Raw genomic sequence first — 16,529 nt, 5'->3', positions numbered from 1 at the left:
AATAAATTGATGGTGAAATGTCTACCACGCCAAACAAAAAACTTGTGGTGAAACGTCTAGCATCATATGGTAGACCTACCACGCCAAACAAAAAACTTGTGGTGAAACGTCTAGCACCATATGGTAGACCTACCACGCCAAACAAAAAAAATTTGTGGTGCAACACCTAGCACCATATGGCACCACGCCAAAACCTCGAGGTTGACATCCACAAATCAAATTTGGTCAAAGCAAATCAAAGATTTATACAGGTAAAAGATTAAGTTAACTAAAGTAGCAGTAGAGACAACATTATTTGTAGTACTAAAGATTATATACTTTTATTAGGATATTTATATATTTTTGCAATAAACCTAAACTAAATTTTATATACATAAATATATAGGCTACACATTTATGTACATAGATTTATAACATATATATATATATATATATATATAACAACAATATGATTTTTCAAAAATTCAAGATCTATGTGTGTGTTTAAAAAATCAATATTTTAAGATAAATATGCTTTTACTATCACCAAACATTTGTTCTAGGTGTGGTTAGCATTTAGTTAAAACTGTCCTTATTATCCAGGTAAAGTTAACCCTCCAGGTACCGTTCGTTAACATCCAAGTACCGTTAACTACCTGGTACAGTGACCATCGAGGTACAGTGACCATCCAGGTACAGTGACCATCCAGGTAACGTGACCATCGAGGTAACGTGACCATCGAGGTACAGTGACCATCGAGGTACAGTGACCATCGAGTGACCATCCAGGTAACGTGACCATCGAGGTACAGTGACCATCAAGGTACAGTGACCATCGAGGTACAGTGACCATCGAGGTACAGTGACCATCGAGGTACAGTGACCATCGAGGTACAGTGACCATCCGGGTACAGTGACCATCGAGGTACAGTGACCATCGAGGTACAGTGACCATCGAGGTACAGTGACCATCGAGGTACAGTGACCATCGAGGTACAGTGACCATCGAGGTACAGTGACCATCCGGGTACAGTGACCATCGAGGTACAGTGACCATCGAGGTACAGTGACCATCGAGGTACAGTGACCATCCGGGTACAGTGACCATCGAGGTACAGTGACCATCGAGGTACAGTGACCATCGAGGTACAGTGACCATCGAGGTACAGTGACCATCGAGTGACCATCGAGGTACAGTGACCATCCAGGTACAGTGACCATCCAGGTACAGTGACCATCGAGGTACAGTGACCATCGAGGTACAGTGACCATCGAGGTACAGTGACCATCGAGGTACAGTGACCATCGAGTGACCATCGAGGTAACGTGACCATCGAGGTACAGTGACCATCGAGGTACAGTGACCATCGAGGTACAGTGACCATCGAGGTACAGTGACCATCGAGGTACAGTGACCATCGAGGTACAGTGACCATCGAGGTACAGTGACCATCGAGTGACCATCGAGGTACAGTGACCATCCAGGTACAGTGACCTTCCAGGTACAGTGACCATCGAGGTACAGTGACCATCGAGGTACAGTGACCATCGAGTGACCATCGAGGTACAGTGACCATCGAGTGACCATCGAGGTACAGTGACCATCAAGGTACAGTGACCATCGAGGTACAGTGACCATCAGGACCAAATCACGAAAGAAAATGTCTGAGCCACCTAACACACCTGTGACAAAGGGCCCACCCGACTCCGTCTACGGGACCCCCAGCTCCCAAATGGGGGGTTCGCCAGCCACTGTCTTTGCAACCCCCAGCTCCCAACCGGGGGGTTCGCCAACCACTGTCTTTGCAACCCCCAGCTCCCAAATGGGGGGTTCGCCAACGACAGTCTACGCCACGCCCGGCTCACGACTCAAATCAAGCTCAGATTCCGTCTTTAATGACGACACCTTGGTGGGGAGCCCTGCCCCAGGCTTCGCTGCCAGCACCCCCAAGACTTCCAAGACCGGCTCCCCTGGGTGGCCCATGCCGCCCACAAAGATCAACGTGACGCCCAGAAACAAGACCCTGACGGTCAGCGCCATACGGGCGCGGGCCTTCAGCTTTCCCAGGAGGGTGTCCGGCGACCTTGACATTCCGTACCACTGGTCGTACGACAGTGAGGACAGTTCGGACTACATCGCCAGGTTCTCCACCCCCGTCAAGTACGACCCGCTGACCCGCATGACGGAAGCGTGAGTTGATTTATGAGTTGTGTTTCTCTCATACCATTCAGCCATCTATCAATCAATCCACGATCTTTCATCTGACTTTTTGGTCTGGCATGAGAGTGGCACATGCCCCATGAATGACAAAACCAACTTTTGAAATAACTTTTGTCCCGTCTTCAGGGAAAAGAAGACTCTCCTGAAGTCTTGGCACAGTCTAGTTGGGCAGACGCCGGAGGAGTTTGCATTCAAAGGAGAACAATTCGGCATCGACTTTTTGCACTGGTATCTTTGATTTGATTGGTACCTTTGATTTGATTGGTACCTTTGATTTGATTGGTACCTTTGATTTGATTGGTACCTTTGATTTGATTGGTACCTTTGATTTGATTGGTACCTTTGTTTTGATTGGTACCTTTGATTTGATTGGTACCTTTGATTTGATTGGTACCTTTGATTTGATTGGTACCTTTGATTTGATTGGTACCTTTGATTTGATTGGTACCTTTGATTTGATTGGTACCTTTGATTTGATTGGTACATTTGATTTGATTGGTACCTTTGATTTGATTGGTACCTCTAGATCAGGGGTTCTCAACCTTTTTTTACTCTAGAGCACATTCTAAAATATCGGTAGGGTGGCGGGCACCACCTATTTTAAATCGACAAACTCCTTCCAGAGGCGTAGCAACCCTTCCCGTCACCCGGGGATTTGCACCCCCCCCCCCCTCAAATTTTTTATTTGCACCCCCCTCCCCCCCCCCCCCCCCTCAAATTTTCGATTTGCACACCCCCTCAAATTTTCGATTTGCACCCCCCTCCTCAAACTTTTGATTTCCATCCCCTTCAACCTTTCAATAATGTTTATGAAAAAAATTCTGTCTCTGTCGAATAGTGAGAGGCGGGCACATACGAATCGTTCGGCGGGCGCCAGGCGCCCGCGGGCACGGGGTTGGGAACACCTGCTCTAGATGTACGTTTTGTATTGATTTCATGACCCTGTTTTTTTCTTAAAGCTGAGGTTTTTTAAAAATTGTTTTGTCTTTCGATATAATTATCAAACGGTTAATTGTATAATACGCACGCACGCACAAACATACATACACACCATCACACTCACACGAACACACACTCACACGAAACATACACACACACAGGCACACACACACGAACACACACATCTCCTCTCATCTCCATTCATCTCCACTCATCTCCCTTCATCTCCCCTCATCTCCCTTCATCTCCCCTCACTCCACATCCCCCTTATTGTCCTTTCATCCCTCTTAATCTCCCCACATCTCCCCTCATCTCCTTTCATCTCCCCACATCTCCCCTCATCTCCTTTCATCTCCCCACATCTCCCCTCATCTCTCATCTTCCTCATCTCCCCACATCTCCCCTCAACTCCCCACATCTCCCCTAATCTCCCTCGCATCCCCCCACATCTCCCCTCATCTCCCCACATCTCCCCTCAACTCCCCACATCTCCCTACATCTCCCCTCATCTCCCCACATCTCCCCTCATCTCCCCACATCTCCCCTCCTCTCTCCCCAGGATGTTTGACAACGTCCCCAACATGAAGAAAACTTTCAAGCACAGGTTCGATCCCTTCCGACCCAAACCCGCCCTCAGTGCCGACCCTGAGTTCCAGAACCACAGCAAGACGCTGGTCACGTGGTTAGAGTCCATGATCACGCTGCTGTTTGAGCCGACCAAGTTCCGTCAGCAGGCCGCGCACATCGCTAACGTGCATCTCAGCATGCCGGGCAGGGTCGGGATGGCGTACTTCGGGGTGAGTGGGGGAGCGGGGTAGGGTGGGGGCGGTATGGCGTACTTTGGGGTGAGTGGTGGGGTAAGGAGGGGAGGGTCGGTATGGCGTACTTCGGGGTGAGTGCTGAGGTGGGTCGGTATGGCTTACTTCGGGGTGAGTGGTGGGGCGGGGTGGGGTGGGGTGGGGCGGGGTGAGTGCTGAGGTGGGGCGGGAGTGTTAGAGATGGTTATCAGGGGTGGGGGACAGTGTTAGAGATGGTTATCAGGGGTGGGGGACAGTGTTAGAGATGGTTATCAGGGGTGGGGGACAGTGTTAGAGATGGTTATCAGGGGTGGGGGACAGTGTTAGAGATGGCCATCTGGGAGCAGTGTTACGTAATAATATAGTCAATGGGGGGAGTGGTATAGCTAGTCATTATGTGCGAAGGTGCAATATATGGAGCAGATACAGCAAAAGGCGCTGATTTAAAATATGCCTTATCCCCTCTGAAAAGTAAAAGATTGGTTGTCTAAATATCAAAGACAATATTGTCCTTTATATCTGCACGTTAAACTGCTCTTACCCTTCTTACACTTCACGTTGTCTTACGTATTGTACGTATGACGTATGTTTGTACTGTCATGTCGGTATGTTCTGATCTCTGTAGTAACCCTGACGTGATGTTCCCTTGTTTTAAGCCAATGGAGGATAAGTTCCCCGCCTTCATGGCTTGTACCCTCGGCAAGAAAACCAACGACCCTGAGGTGCGCCTGTGGAACCGCTTCATGGGACTCATCGTGGTCGAGGTAGAGAAGTCTGAGCGCTACCTCAACAGTGAGAAGTGCTGTTCGGTTCAGTAGCGGTCCGCGGGCCATTCAGGCCATACTATGTCAGCTCGCTTAAATTAATGCATCACAATGTTACCAGTGGTGAATGGAATAAAAAATGTGTGATATTAAACCTGGACATGGTTTGTTATTTTATGTTAACGAGCGTGTGGGGACTTGACTAGTTGCATCATAAGTGTATCTATAATCTTAGTAATGGTTTATTTTTAGTTATGAGTTATGTGTCTCGCCAGCTTGTGGTAAAGACTTTCTAGTTTGAAGTTTTAAATAGAAATCTCGAGCTGTAGAACTACATAGTTAATCAACAACGCCACCTAATGTCCACATCTAATGTCCACATCTAATGTCCACATCTAATGTCCACATCTAATGTCCACATCTAATGTCCACATCTAATGTCCACATCTAATGTCCAGGTAATGTCCACATCTAATGTCCACATCTAATGTCCAGGTAATGTCCACATGTAATGTCCACATCTAATGTCCACACTTACCGTCCACATCTAATTTTGAGTAATTCCCGTTGACCAAAAGTAGTACTTTATGATATTTCCAATTTTACATAAAACGCAAATGAATTTATAAAGTAACAATATTCCGCACTATTATACACATATTGTTTGCTGTTTACTTGATGCGCAATATTTTTTTCTGCGGGATTCTATTCTAATTTTAAAATTTATTAAAAATCATGTCTACATCCCGAATTGCCATCCCTCATACTGTTATAAAAGAATATTCTAAAAAGTTTAATTGAGATCACTCCAGCTTTATTTAAACAATATTTTGCTTCCCGTATAGCTACAAAAAAACAAAAAGTTGCTTTTGACAGTGTCAAAGGAATTCACTATTCGTAAACAGAGTTTTCAGATGCGATTCGATTGCGCAGCACAATCAGATTCGCACAAGATTGACGCCATCTTGAACGCTAGATATCAGCAACTTATCTATTGTGTTGTGTGAAGCCCTTGAAGATTTCTTTGCTGAACTGATGCTAGAGTCTGGAATTGATGCCAACAGATCAACATGTTTACAAATTTATTGCACGCGGTATGTAGACTTAGGTGTGTGGTTCGTGTTACACGTGACAGTGTAGAAACAGAAGATAGGACTGTCACTGTGGACCCGGAACTTGGTATAGGGACTTGGTACAGGGGATTGATACAGGGGATTGGTACAGGGGTTTGGTACAGGGACTTGGTACAGGGGCTTGGTACAAGGACTTGGTACAGGGGATTGGTACAGGGACTTGGTACAGGGACTTGGTACAGGGACTTGGTACAGGGGCTTGGTACAGGGACTTGGTACAGGGGATTGATACAGGGGATTGGTACAGGGGTTTGGTACAGGGACTTGGTACAGGGACTTGGTACAGGGACTTGGTACAGGGGCTTGGTACAGGGGCTTGGTACAGGGATTTAGTACAGGGGATTGATACAGGGACTTGGTACAGGGGATTGATACAGGGGATTGGTACAGGGACTTGGTACAGGGGCTTGGTACAGGGGCTTGGTACAGGGATTTAGTACAGGGGATTGATACAGGGACTTGGTACAGGGGATTGATACAGGGGATTGGTACAGGGGATTGGTACAGGGGCTTGGTACAGGGGCTTGGTACAGGGATTTAGTACAGGGGATTGATACAGGGACTTGGTACAGGGGATTGGTACAGGGGATTGGTACAGGGACTTGGTACAGGGACTTGGTACAGGGGCTTGGTACAGGAACGGTAAGGGACTTGGTACAGGGGATTGGTACAGGGACATGGTACAGGGACTTGGTACAGGGACTTGGTACAGGGGCTTGGTACAGGTGATTGGTACAGGGACTTGGTACAGGTTTATTGATACAGGGGATTGGTACAGGGACGTGGTACAGGGGACGATACATGGACTTGGATATAGGGGATTAATACAGGGACTTGGTACCAAAGTAAATGAAGCAGCCAAGTAAAGGATAACCAGACCAGACACTGCTAGAATTCATTAGCTAGAACTTCACCGGTCGTGCTAAGAAAGAGGATGTTGTACTTTTACTTAAAAGCTTCGAATACAGATATTTTGCTTTATTCAGTTGATTATACATATAATAAAGCAAATCATAATGGCGGGGAGTATTCATCATAGGTGACATCAAGATGAGGTCGAGATGGGGAAAATCATTTAATTTAAAAATAAAGATGATAAAAATTCAGATAGGCCTATTTATTGTGAGCCTAAATTAATGTTTTAGACCAACTAAATAGATTGGACATTAAATTGCCTTGGGTTTTCATTAAATTTATTTGAAAATTTTGAACGAAATTAGTCCATTAGAAAAATGTCATTGTAACCATAGTAAAAGCCTATTAACACATTTCAGAAAGAATCTTTGAGATCCTTGGATTCAAGTGTGGATATAGACTCCGGTGAAGCAGTGGATGCAGATTTACTGACACCATCCAATGAAGCAAGCCAGCCTGGATATCAGACAATCGTTTGCCCTATAACACGGATGACAGATCAGTAAGTTTATCCACATCTGACATGTGACACACCTGATTCTCTGACAACTGACATGTGACATCTGACATCTGAATGTGACACACCTGTCACGTGATGTTGTACGTCTAGCATGTGACACACCTGGTTCTCTGTACATCTGTCACATGATCTTATTCGCAATATCTGATTGGCTGCGTGTCACATGATCTTACCAACATAAATGGCATCACACTTCTAGCCGTCTGCCAAATCCTTGAGATCCTTACATTCACTATGTGTTGACTGTTGATCTGTTCTGCTAACAGAGAGAAGGACATACTCGTGTCGTCATGGAAACGTATGGTGGGCAGCAATCAGGACGAATTCAATACACTGGGCAGGAAATTTGCTAAGGACTTAATGCTTTGGTTTGTGGATTTAATGATTTGGTTTGTGGATTTAATGCTTTGGTTTGTGGATTTAATGGTTTGGTTTGTGGATTTAATGGTTTGGTTTGTGGATTTAATGCTTTGGTTTGTGGATTTAATGCTTTGATTTGTGGTTTTACTTTAAGAACCCGGGATAAATATGGACATTGAATTCCTTCATATGACTTGGCTTAGACGGACATTGAATTCCTTCATATGACTTTGGCTAGACGGAAATTGAATTCCTTTTTTGACTTGCAAGTAGTCGCAGTTTGATATCCCCAATACTTCTTAGTCTAACTAACAACGAAAGCTGTGAAAATGCTGTTTTAAAAAACCAAATAGGGCAAAATCTTGTTTCATTTGATCTCAATAACTCTAACTATGGCCTGATGTTCTGTGATGTCCCGGATGTTGCTTGATGTTCTGTGATGTCCCGGATGTTGCCTGATGTTCTGTGATGTCCCGGATGTTGCTTGATGTTCTGTGATGTCCCGGATGTTGCCTGATGTTCTGTGATGTCCCGGATGTTGCTTGATGTTCTGTGATGTCCTGGATGTTGCCTGATGTTCGTTCTGTGATGTCCCGGATGTTGCCTGATGTTCTGTGATGTCCCGGATGTTGCCTGATGTTCTGTGATGTCCTGGATGTTGCCTGATGTTCTGTGATGTCCCGGATGTTGCCTGATGTTCTGTGATGTCCCGAATGTTGCCTGATGTTCGTTCTGTGATGTCCCGGATGTTGCTTTATGTTCTGTGATGTCCCGGATGTTGCTTTATGTTCTGTGATATCTCGGATGTTGCCTGATGTTCTGTGATGTCCCGGATGTTGCCTGATGTTCTGTGATGTCCTGGATGTTGCATGATGTTCTGTGATGTCCCGGATGTTGCCTGATGTTCTGTGATGTCCAGGATTACAAAGACCGACTATTTTCACAATTTGATGTTGACTGATGTTCTGTGATTTTTACTCTCCCCCCCCCCCCTCCCCTCCGCTACTTAGGATGCTAGACAACATCCCAAAGATGAGATCCCTCTTCCACCCCATGTTTGGCGAGAAAGAAGGAATCCATAGCCGCTTGTTTATGATCCACGTCATTCTGCTGCTCAACTGGATCAACGTCATCGTCTCCAACGTCAAGAAACCGACCAAACTTGACATGACAATCATGCATCTGGCTTTAAAGCATTTGAATATGTGTATTGGCGTCAGATACTTTAATGTAAGTATCTCCTACAGACATTAGAACTTTTATTCTCCTACACACATGAGAACAGAACTTTTATTTTCCTACAGACATTAGAACTTTTATTCTCCTACAGACATTAGAACTTTTATTTTCCTACAGACATTAGAACTTTTATTCTCCTACAGACATTAGAACTTTTATTTTCCTACAGACATTAGAACTTTTATTCTCCTACAGACATTAGAACTTTAATTCTCCTACAGACATAAGATTTTTTATTCTCCTACAAACATTAGAACTTTAATTCTCCTACAAACATTAGAACTTTTATTCTCCTACAGACATTAGAACTTTTATTCTCCTACACACATGAGAACAGAACTTTTATTTTCCTACAGACATTAGAACTTTTATTCTCCTACAGACATTAGAACTTTAATTCTCCTACAGACATTAGAACTTTTATTCTCCTACAGACATTAGAACTTTTATTCTCCTACAGACATTAGAACTTTAATTCTCCTACAGACATGAGAACTTTTATTCTCCTACAGACATTAGAACTTTTATTCTCCTACAGACATGAGAACTTTTATTCTCCTACAGACATTAGAACTTTTATTCTCCTACAGACATTAGATTTTTTATTCTCCTACAGACATTAGAACTTTTATTCTCCTACAGCCATTAGAACTTTAATTCTCCTACAGACATTAGAACTTTAATTCTCCTACAGACATTAGAACTTTAATTCTCCTACAGACATTAGATTTTTTATTCTCCTACAAACATTAGAACTTTAATTCTCCTACAGACATTAGATTTTTTATTCTCCTACAGACATTAGAACTTTAATTCTCCTACAAACATTAGAACTTTAATTCTCCTACAGACATTAGATTTTTTATTCTCCTACAGACATGAGAACAGAACTTTTATTCTCCTACAGACATTAGAACTTTTATTCTCCTACAAACATTAGAACTTTTATTCTCCTACAGACATTAGAACTTTTATTCTCCTACAGACATGAGAACTTTAATTCTCCTACAGACATTAGATTTTTTATTCTCCTACAAACATTAGAACTTTTATTCTCCTACAGACATGAGAACAGAACTTTTATTCTCCTACAGCCATTAGAACAGAAATTTCCCAAATTTATATCCAAAGCCTTGGACAGACCAGAGGACCACCAAGAGGTCAGGCTGTGGGTCATGTGCATCGGTCTGCTCGCCCACAAGGTCCGCCTGATGCAGGGGCACTTCAGTCGCAGGGATAAATGTGTCATACTCTGATCTTACAGGGTCATACATTAGTGGGATTTGTTTGTCATACTCTGATCTTACAGGGTCATACTTTAGTGGGATTTGTTTGTCATACTCTGATCTTACAGGGTCATACATTAGTGGGATTTGTTTGTCATACTCTGATCTTACAGGATCATACATTAGTGGGATTTGTTTGTCATACTCTGATCTTACAGGGTCATACTTTAGTGGGATTTGTTTGTCATACTCTGATCTTACAGGGTCATACATTAGTGGGATTTGTTTGTCATACTCTGATCTTCTTAGGGTCATATATTAGTGGGATTTATTTGTCATACTCCGATCTTACAGAGTCATACATTAGTGGGATTTGTTACTCTGATTTTCTTGGGGTCATATATTGTGGGATTGGTTTTTCATACTCTGATCTTCAGTGTCCGGTTTGAAAAGGACGTAAATTAATATCAGAGACCTGTAGTTGTATTGCATTTTATAAGTATGTAAATTCTTTGATTGTTTGTATTAAATAAAGCTGGAAAAAATATTCTATATTATCAACCGTTTGAGTTTGCTTTTTGTGTTAAATTTATCAATGTTTAATGAATCAACTTTTTATGAATGTTTGGTTTATGAATGTCGTATCTGTTGTAATTTTTTTTTATATTAGAAATTCGTATGTTTTGCGTGAATGTTTGGATTTAAAAAGTCCTCTGTTCAAGTGATCTTAACTTTTTGTATTCACGATGACATAATTTTGTTTAATCGAGTCTGTGTATGGTAGCTAAAGTATTTTTACATACATAAACTTTGGTCTGTAATACGTCATTTATTCTAGACTCCGTGACGTTAAATTCCTGCGACGTTTCTATCGGCCGGAGTGTACAATGTCTATCGCATAGTCTCAACGACATTTTTTTTTATTTGTATGTCGTCCGTTCCCTTTACTGTGGAAAATGTCTCTTAGCTTGAAACAGGCAGTCCTTGTATTGTTAGTCTTCTTCTATTTTTTTAAATTTCCCATTCGTATTGGCTAATTAAAACGATGTTCTGGTCTCTGTCTTTTTAAACGGAAACTAAGTACACAGGAACTAAAGGAAGAAAAAACTCCCGACATTTTGCTTGAAGTCAAGACACGCTCATACTTCGACGCTTTAACTCACATCTTGTGTTCCACACGGCAATAAAATAAACAACTACAAGACCTTTACTAAACCAATGAGGTACTTTAAGAACTGACCACGTTCACAAGCAGGTAGGTGGCGCTATTGCCTCAGGTGTAGCTACCAACAGGACATACAATTATTCTACGCTGGTTAGTGTTGGCTACCAACAGGACATACAATTATTCTACGCTGGTTAGTGTTGGCTACCAACAGGACATACAATTATTCTACGCTGGTTAGTGTTGGCTACCAACAGGACATACAATTATTCTACGCTGGTTAGTGTTGGCTACCAACAGGACATACAATTATTCTACGCTGGTTAGTCTTGGCTACCAACAGGACATACAATTATTTTACGCTAGCAAGTCTTGGCTACCAACAGGTCATACAATTATTCTACGCTGGTTAGTGTTGGCTACCAACAGGACATACAATTATTCTACGACTGGCTAGTCTTGGCTACCAACAGGACATACAATTATTCTACGCTGGTTAGTCTTGGCTACCAACAGGACATACAATTATTCTACGCTGGCTAGTCTTGGCTACCAACAGGACATACAATTATTCTAAGCTGGTTAGTCTTGGCTACCAACAGGACATACAATTATTCTACGCTGGTTAGTCTTGGCTACCAACAGGACATACAATTATTCTAAGCTGGTTAGTCTTGGCTACCAACAGGACATACAATTATTCTACGCTGGCTAGTCTTGGCTACCAACAGGACATACAATTATTCTACGCTGGCTAGTCTTGGCTACCAACAGGTCATACAATTATTCTACGCTGGTTAGTGTTGGCTACCAACAGGTCATACAATTATTCTACGCTGGTTAGTCTTGGCTACCAACAGGACATACAATTATTCTACGCTGGTTAGTGTTGGCTACCAACAGGTCATACAATTATTCTACGCTGGTTAGTCTTGGCTACCAACAAGACATACAATTATTCTACGCTGGTTAGTCTTGGCTACCAACAGGACATACAATTATTCTACGCTGGTTAGTGTTGGCTACCAACAGGTCATACAATTATTCTACGCTGGCTAGTCTTGGCTACCAACAGGACATACAATTATTCTACGCTGGTTAGTCTTGGCTACCAACAGGACATACAATTATTCTACGCTGGTTAGTCTTGGCTACCAACAGGACATACAATTATTCTACGCTGGTTAGTGTTGGCTACCAACAGGACATACAATTATTCTACGCTGGTTAGTCTTGGCTACCAACAGGACATACAATTATTCTACGCTGGTTAGTCTTGGCTACCAACAGGACATACAATTATTCTACGCTGGTTAGTGTTGGCTACCAACAGGACATACAATTATTCTACGCTGGTTAGTCTTGGCTACCAACAGGTCATACAATTATTCTACGCTGGTTAGTCTTGGCTACCAACAGGACATACAATTATTCTACGCTGATTAGTCTTGGCTACCAACAGGACATACAATTATTCTACGCTGGTTAGTCTTGGCTACCAACAGGACATACAATTATTCTACGCTGGTTAGTCTTGGCTACCAACAGGACATACAATTATTCTACGCTGGCTAGTCTTGGCTACCAACAGGTCATACAATTATTCTACGCTGGCTAGTCTTGGCTACCAACAGGACATACAATTATTCTACGCTGGCTAGTCTTGGCTACCAACAGGTCATACAATTATTCTACGCTTGCTAGTCTTGGCTACCAACAGGACATACAATTATTCTACGCTGGTTAGTCTTGGCTACCAACAGGACATACAATTATTCTACGACTGGCTAGTCTTGGCTACCAACAGGACATACAATTATTCTACGCTGGTTAGTCTTGGCTACCAACAGGACATACAATTATTCTACGCTGGCTAGTCTTGGCTACCAACAGGACATACAATTATTCTACGCTGGTTAGTCTTGGCTACCAACAGGACATACAATTATTCTACGCTGGCTAGTCTTGGCTACCAACAGGACATACAATTATTCTACGCTGGTTAGTGTTGGCTACCAACAGGACATACAATTATTCTACGCTGGCTAGTCTTGGCTACCAACAGGACATACAATTATTCTACGCTGGTTAGTCTTGGCTACCAACAGGACATACAATTATTCTAAGCTGGTTAGTCTTGGCTACCAACAGGACATACAATTATTCTACGCTGGCTAGTCTTGGCTACCAACAGGACATACAATTATTCTACGCTGGCTAGTCTTGGCTACCAACAGGTCATACAATTATTCTACGCTGGTTAGTGTTGGCTACCAACAGGTCATACAATTATTCTACGCTGGTTAGTCTTGGCTACCAACAGGACATACAATTATTCTACGCTGGTTAGTGTTGGCTACCAACAGGACATACAATTATTCTACGCTGGTTAGTCTTGGCTACCAACAGGACATACAATTATTCTACGCTGGTTAGTCTTGGCTACCAACAGGACATACAATTATTCTACGCTGGTTAGTGTTGGCTACCAACAGGTCATACAATTATTCTACGCTGGTTAGTGTTGGCTACCAACAGGACATACAATTATTCTACGCTGGTTAGTCTTGGCTACCAACAGGACATACAATTATTCTACGCTGGTTAGTCTTGGCTACCAACAGGACATACAATTATTCTACGCTGGTTAGTGTTGGCTACCAACAGGACATACAATTATTCTACGCTGGTTAGTCTTGGCTACCAACAGGACATACAATTATTCTACGCTGGTTAGTCTTGGCTACCAACAGGACATACAATTATTCTACGCTGGTTAGTGTTGGCTACCAACAGGACATACAATTATTCTACGCTGGTTAGTCTTGGCTACCAACAGGTCATACAATTATTCTACGCTGGTTAGTCTTGGCTACCAACAGGACATACAATTATTCTACGCTGATTAGTCTTGGCTACCAACAGGACATACAATTATTCTACGCTGGTTAGTCTTGGCTACCAACAGGACATACAATTATTCTACGCTGGTTAGTCTTGGCTACCAACAGGACATACAATTATTCTACGCTGGTTAGTCTTGGCTACCAACAGGACATACAATTATTCTACGCTGGTTAGTGTTGGCTACCAATAGGACATACAATTATTCTACGCTGGCTAGTCTTGGCTACCAACAGGACATACAATTATTCTACGCTGGTTAGTCTTGGCTACCAACAGGACATACAATTATTCTACGCTGGTTAGTCTTGGCTACCAACAGGACATACAATTATTCTACGCTGGTTAGTCTTGGCTACCAACAGGACATACAATTATTCTACGCTGGTTAGTCTTGGCTACCAACAGGACATACAATTATTCTACGCTGGTTAGTGTTGGCTACCAATAGGACATACAATTATTCTACGCTGGCTAGTCTTGGCTACCAACAGGACATACAATTATTCTACGCTGGCTAGTCTTGGCTACCAACAGGACATACAATTATTCTACGCTGGCTAGTCTTGGCTACCAACAGGACATACAATTATTCTACGCTAGCTAGTCTTGGCTACCAACAGGACATACAATTATTCTACGCTGGCTAGTCTTGGCTACCAACAGGACATACAATTATTCTACGACTGGCTAGTCTTGGCTACCAACAGGACATACAATTATTCTACGCTGGTTAGTGTTGGCTACCAACAGGTCATACAATTATTCTACGCTGGCTAGTCTTGGCTACCAACAGGTCATACAATTATTCTACGCTGGTTAGTCTTGGCTACCAACAGGACATACAATTATTCTACGCTGGTTAGTCTTGGCTACCAACAGGACATACAATTATTCTACGCTGGCTAGTCTTGGCTACCAACAGGACATACAATTATTCTACGCTGGCTAGTCTTGGCTACCAACAGGTCATACAATTATTCTACGCTGGTTAGTCTTGGCTACCAACAGGACATACAATTATTCTACGCTGGTTAGTGTTGGCTACCAACAGGTCATACAATTATTCTACGCTGGCTAGTCTTGGCTACCAACAGGTCATACAATTATTCTACGCTGGATAGTCTTGGCTACCAACAGGTCATACAATTATTCTACGCTGGTTAGTCTTGGCTACCAACAGGACATACAATTATTCTACGCTGGTTAGTGTTGGCTACCAACAGGACATACAATTATTCTACGCTGGCTAGTCTTGGCTACCAACAGGACATACAATTATTCTACGCTGGCTAGTCTTGGCTACCAACAGGACATACAATTATTCTACGCTGGTTAGTCTTGGCTACCAACAGGACATACAATTATTCTACGCTGGCTAGTCTTGGCTACCAACAGGACATACAATTATTCTACGCTAGTTAGTCTTGGCTACCAACAGGACATACAATTATTCTACGACTGGCTAGTCTTGGCTACCAACAGTACATACAATTATTCTACGCTGGCTAGTCTTGGCTACCAACAGGTCATACAATTATTCTACGCTTGCTAGTCTTGGCTACCAACAGGACATACAATTATTCTACGACTGGCTAGTCTTGGCTACCAACAGTACATACAATTATTCCGGCTGCTGGTAATTATTGGGGTTTTAATTGAACGTTGCAAGACCAAACACTAGCCATCGATTTCCGTCATGTCGCGTAATCTGTGTGCATTTGCCAGATTTTTCAGGTGTGGGGCTGTGCCAGATTTTTCAGGTGTGGGGCTGTGCCAGATTTTTCAGGTGTGGGGCTGTTCCAAATTTTTCAAGTGTGGCTGTTCCAGATTTTTCAGGTGTGTGGCTGTGCCAGATTTTTCAGGTGTGTGGCTGTGCCAGATTTTTCAGGTGTGGCTGTTCCAAATTTTTCAAGTGTGGCTGTTCCAGATTTTTCAGGTGTGTGGCTGTGCCAGATTTTTCAGGTGTGTGGCTGTGCCAGATTTTTCAGGTGTGGGGCTGTTCCAAATTTTTCAAGTGTGTGGCTGTGCCAGAATTTTCAGGTGTGGGGCTGTTCCAGATTTTTCAGGTGTGTGGCTGTTCCAGATTTTACAGGTGTGTGGCTGTGCCAGATTTTTCAAGGGTGTGGCTGTGCCAGATTTTTCAAGTGTGTCGCTGTGTGGCCTAAGTTTTAAGATTGAGTACCTCTAGCCATTATTTTTAGGACATCTTGTGAACATATTCTCGTTATTCTATCCTATTGAAATTCCTTTTTTTTTACTCGCTGCTTTTTACTATTGTCTTTTTTATTCCTTTTTTTTCCTTTTTCTTCTGTATTTTGGCTTTCCTGTTGACTAACTACTGACTATTTCTACATTCTTTTTGAC

The 16,529-nt window shown here is 42.7% G+C and overlaps 2 protein-coding genes across 3 annotated transcripts; both read left to right on the top strand.

Annotated features, from left to right (window-relative positions):
• Window positions 1-1,573: 1,573 nt before the first annotated feature.
• On the top strand, window positions 1,574-4,828 carry LOC131948100 (uncharacterized). Its single transcript, XM_059309616.1, has 4 exons — window positions 1,574-2,170; window positions 2,327-2,428; window positions 3,699-3,936; window positions 4,593-4,828. The coding sequence occupies exons 1-4, from the start codon at window positions 1,641-1,643 to the stop codon at window positions 4,752-4,754; spliced, it is 1,032 nt and encodes a 343-aa protein (XP_059165599.1). The 5' UTR covers window positions 1,574-1,640; the 3' UTR covers window positions 4,755-4,828.
• Window positions 4,829-5,695: 867 nt separating this feature from the next.
• LOC131948096 (globin-like) lies at window positions 5,696-10,627 on the top strand. Of its 2 annotated transcripts, none has more exons than XM_059309611.1 (5): window positions 5,696-5,794; window positions 7,108-7,250; window positions 7,535-7,636; window positions 8,639-8,858; window positions 9,999-10,627. In XM_059309611.1, the coding sequence occupies exons 1-5, from the start codon at window positions 5,771-5,773 to the stop codon at window positions 10,077-10,079; spliced, it is 570 nt and encodes a 189-aa protein (XP_059165594.1). In that variant the 5' UTR covers window positions 5,696-5,770; the 3' UTR covers window positions 10,080-10,627. The 2 variants fall into 2 exon arrangements, with proteins under 2 accessions (XP_059165594.1, XP_059165593.1); XM_059309610.1 differs by having other exon boundaries at window positions 9,962-10,627.
• Window positions 10,628-16,529: the final 5,902 nt, after the last annotated feature.

The sequence above is a fragment of the Physella acuta genome, unplaced genomic scaffold (assembly GCF_028476545.2).
Source record: "Physella acuta isolate Inbredline_101_S28 unplaced genomic scaffold, ASM2847654v3 ptg000622l, whole genome shotgun sequence".
Lineage (NCBI taxonomy): Eukaryota > Metazoa > Mollusca > Gastropoda > Physidae > Physella > Physella acuta.
Note: the sequence above shows the minus strand (reverse complement) of the source record. Positions and strands in the feature narration are given on the sequence as shown.

What these genes read in the sequence shown, in the direction of transcription:
- LOC131948100 (XM_059309616.1), top strand. Translation starts at nt 1,641, where the DNA reads ATGTCTGAGCCACCTAACACACCTGTGACAAAGGGCCCACCCGACTCC. An exon ending in CTGACCCGCATGACGGAAGC is followed by an intron (nt 2,171 to 2,326) that starts GTGAGTTGATTT and finishes TCCCGTCTTCAG; the next exon opens with GGAAAAGAAGACTCTCCTGA. An exon ending in TCGGGATGGCGTACTTCGGG is followed by an intron (nt 3,937 to 4,592) that starts GTGAGTGGGGGA and finishes CCTTGTTTTAAG; the next exon opens with CCAATGGAGGATAAGTTCCC.
- LOC131948096 (XM_059309610.1), top strand. Translation starts at nt 5,771, where the DNA reads ATGTTTACAAATTTATTGCACGCG. An exon ending in ATAACACGGATGACAGATCA is followed by an intron (nt 7,251 to 7,534) that starts GTAAGTTTATCC and finishes TTCTGCTAACAG; the next exon opens with AGAGAAGGACATACTCGTGT. An exon ending in TTGGCGTCAGATACTTTAAT is followed by an intron (nt 8,859 to 9,961) that starts GTAAGTATCTCC and finishes ATTCTCCTACAG; the next exon opens with CCATTAGAACAGAAATTTCC.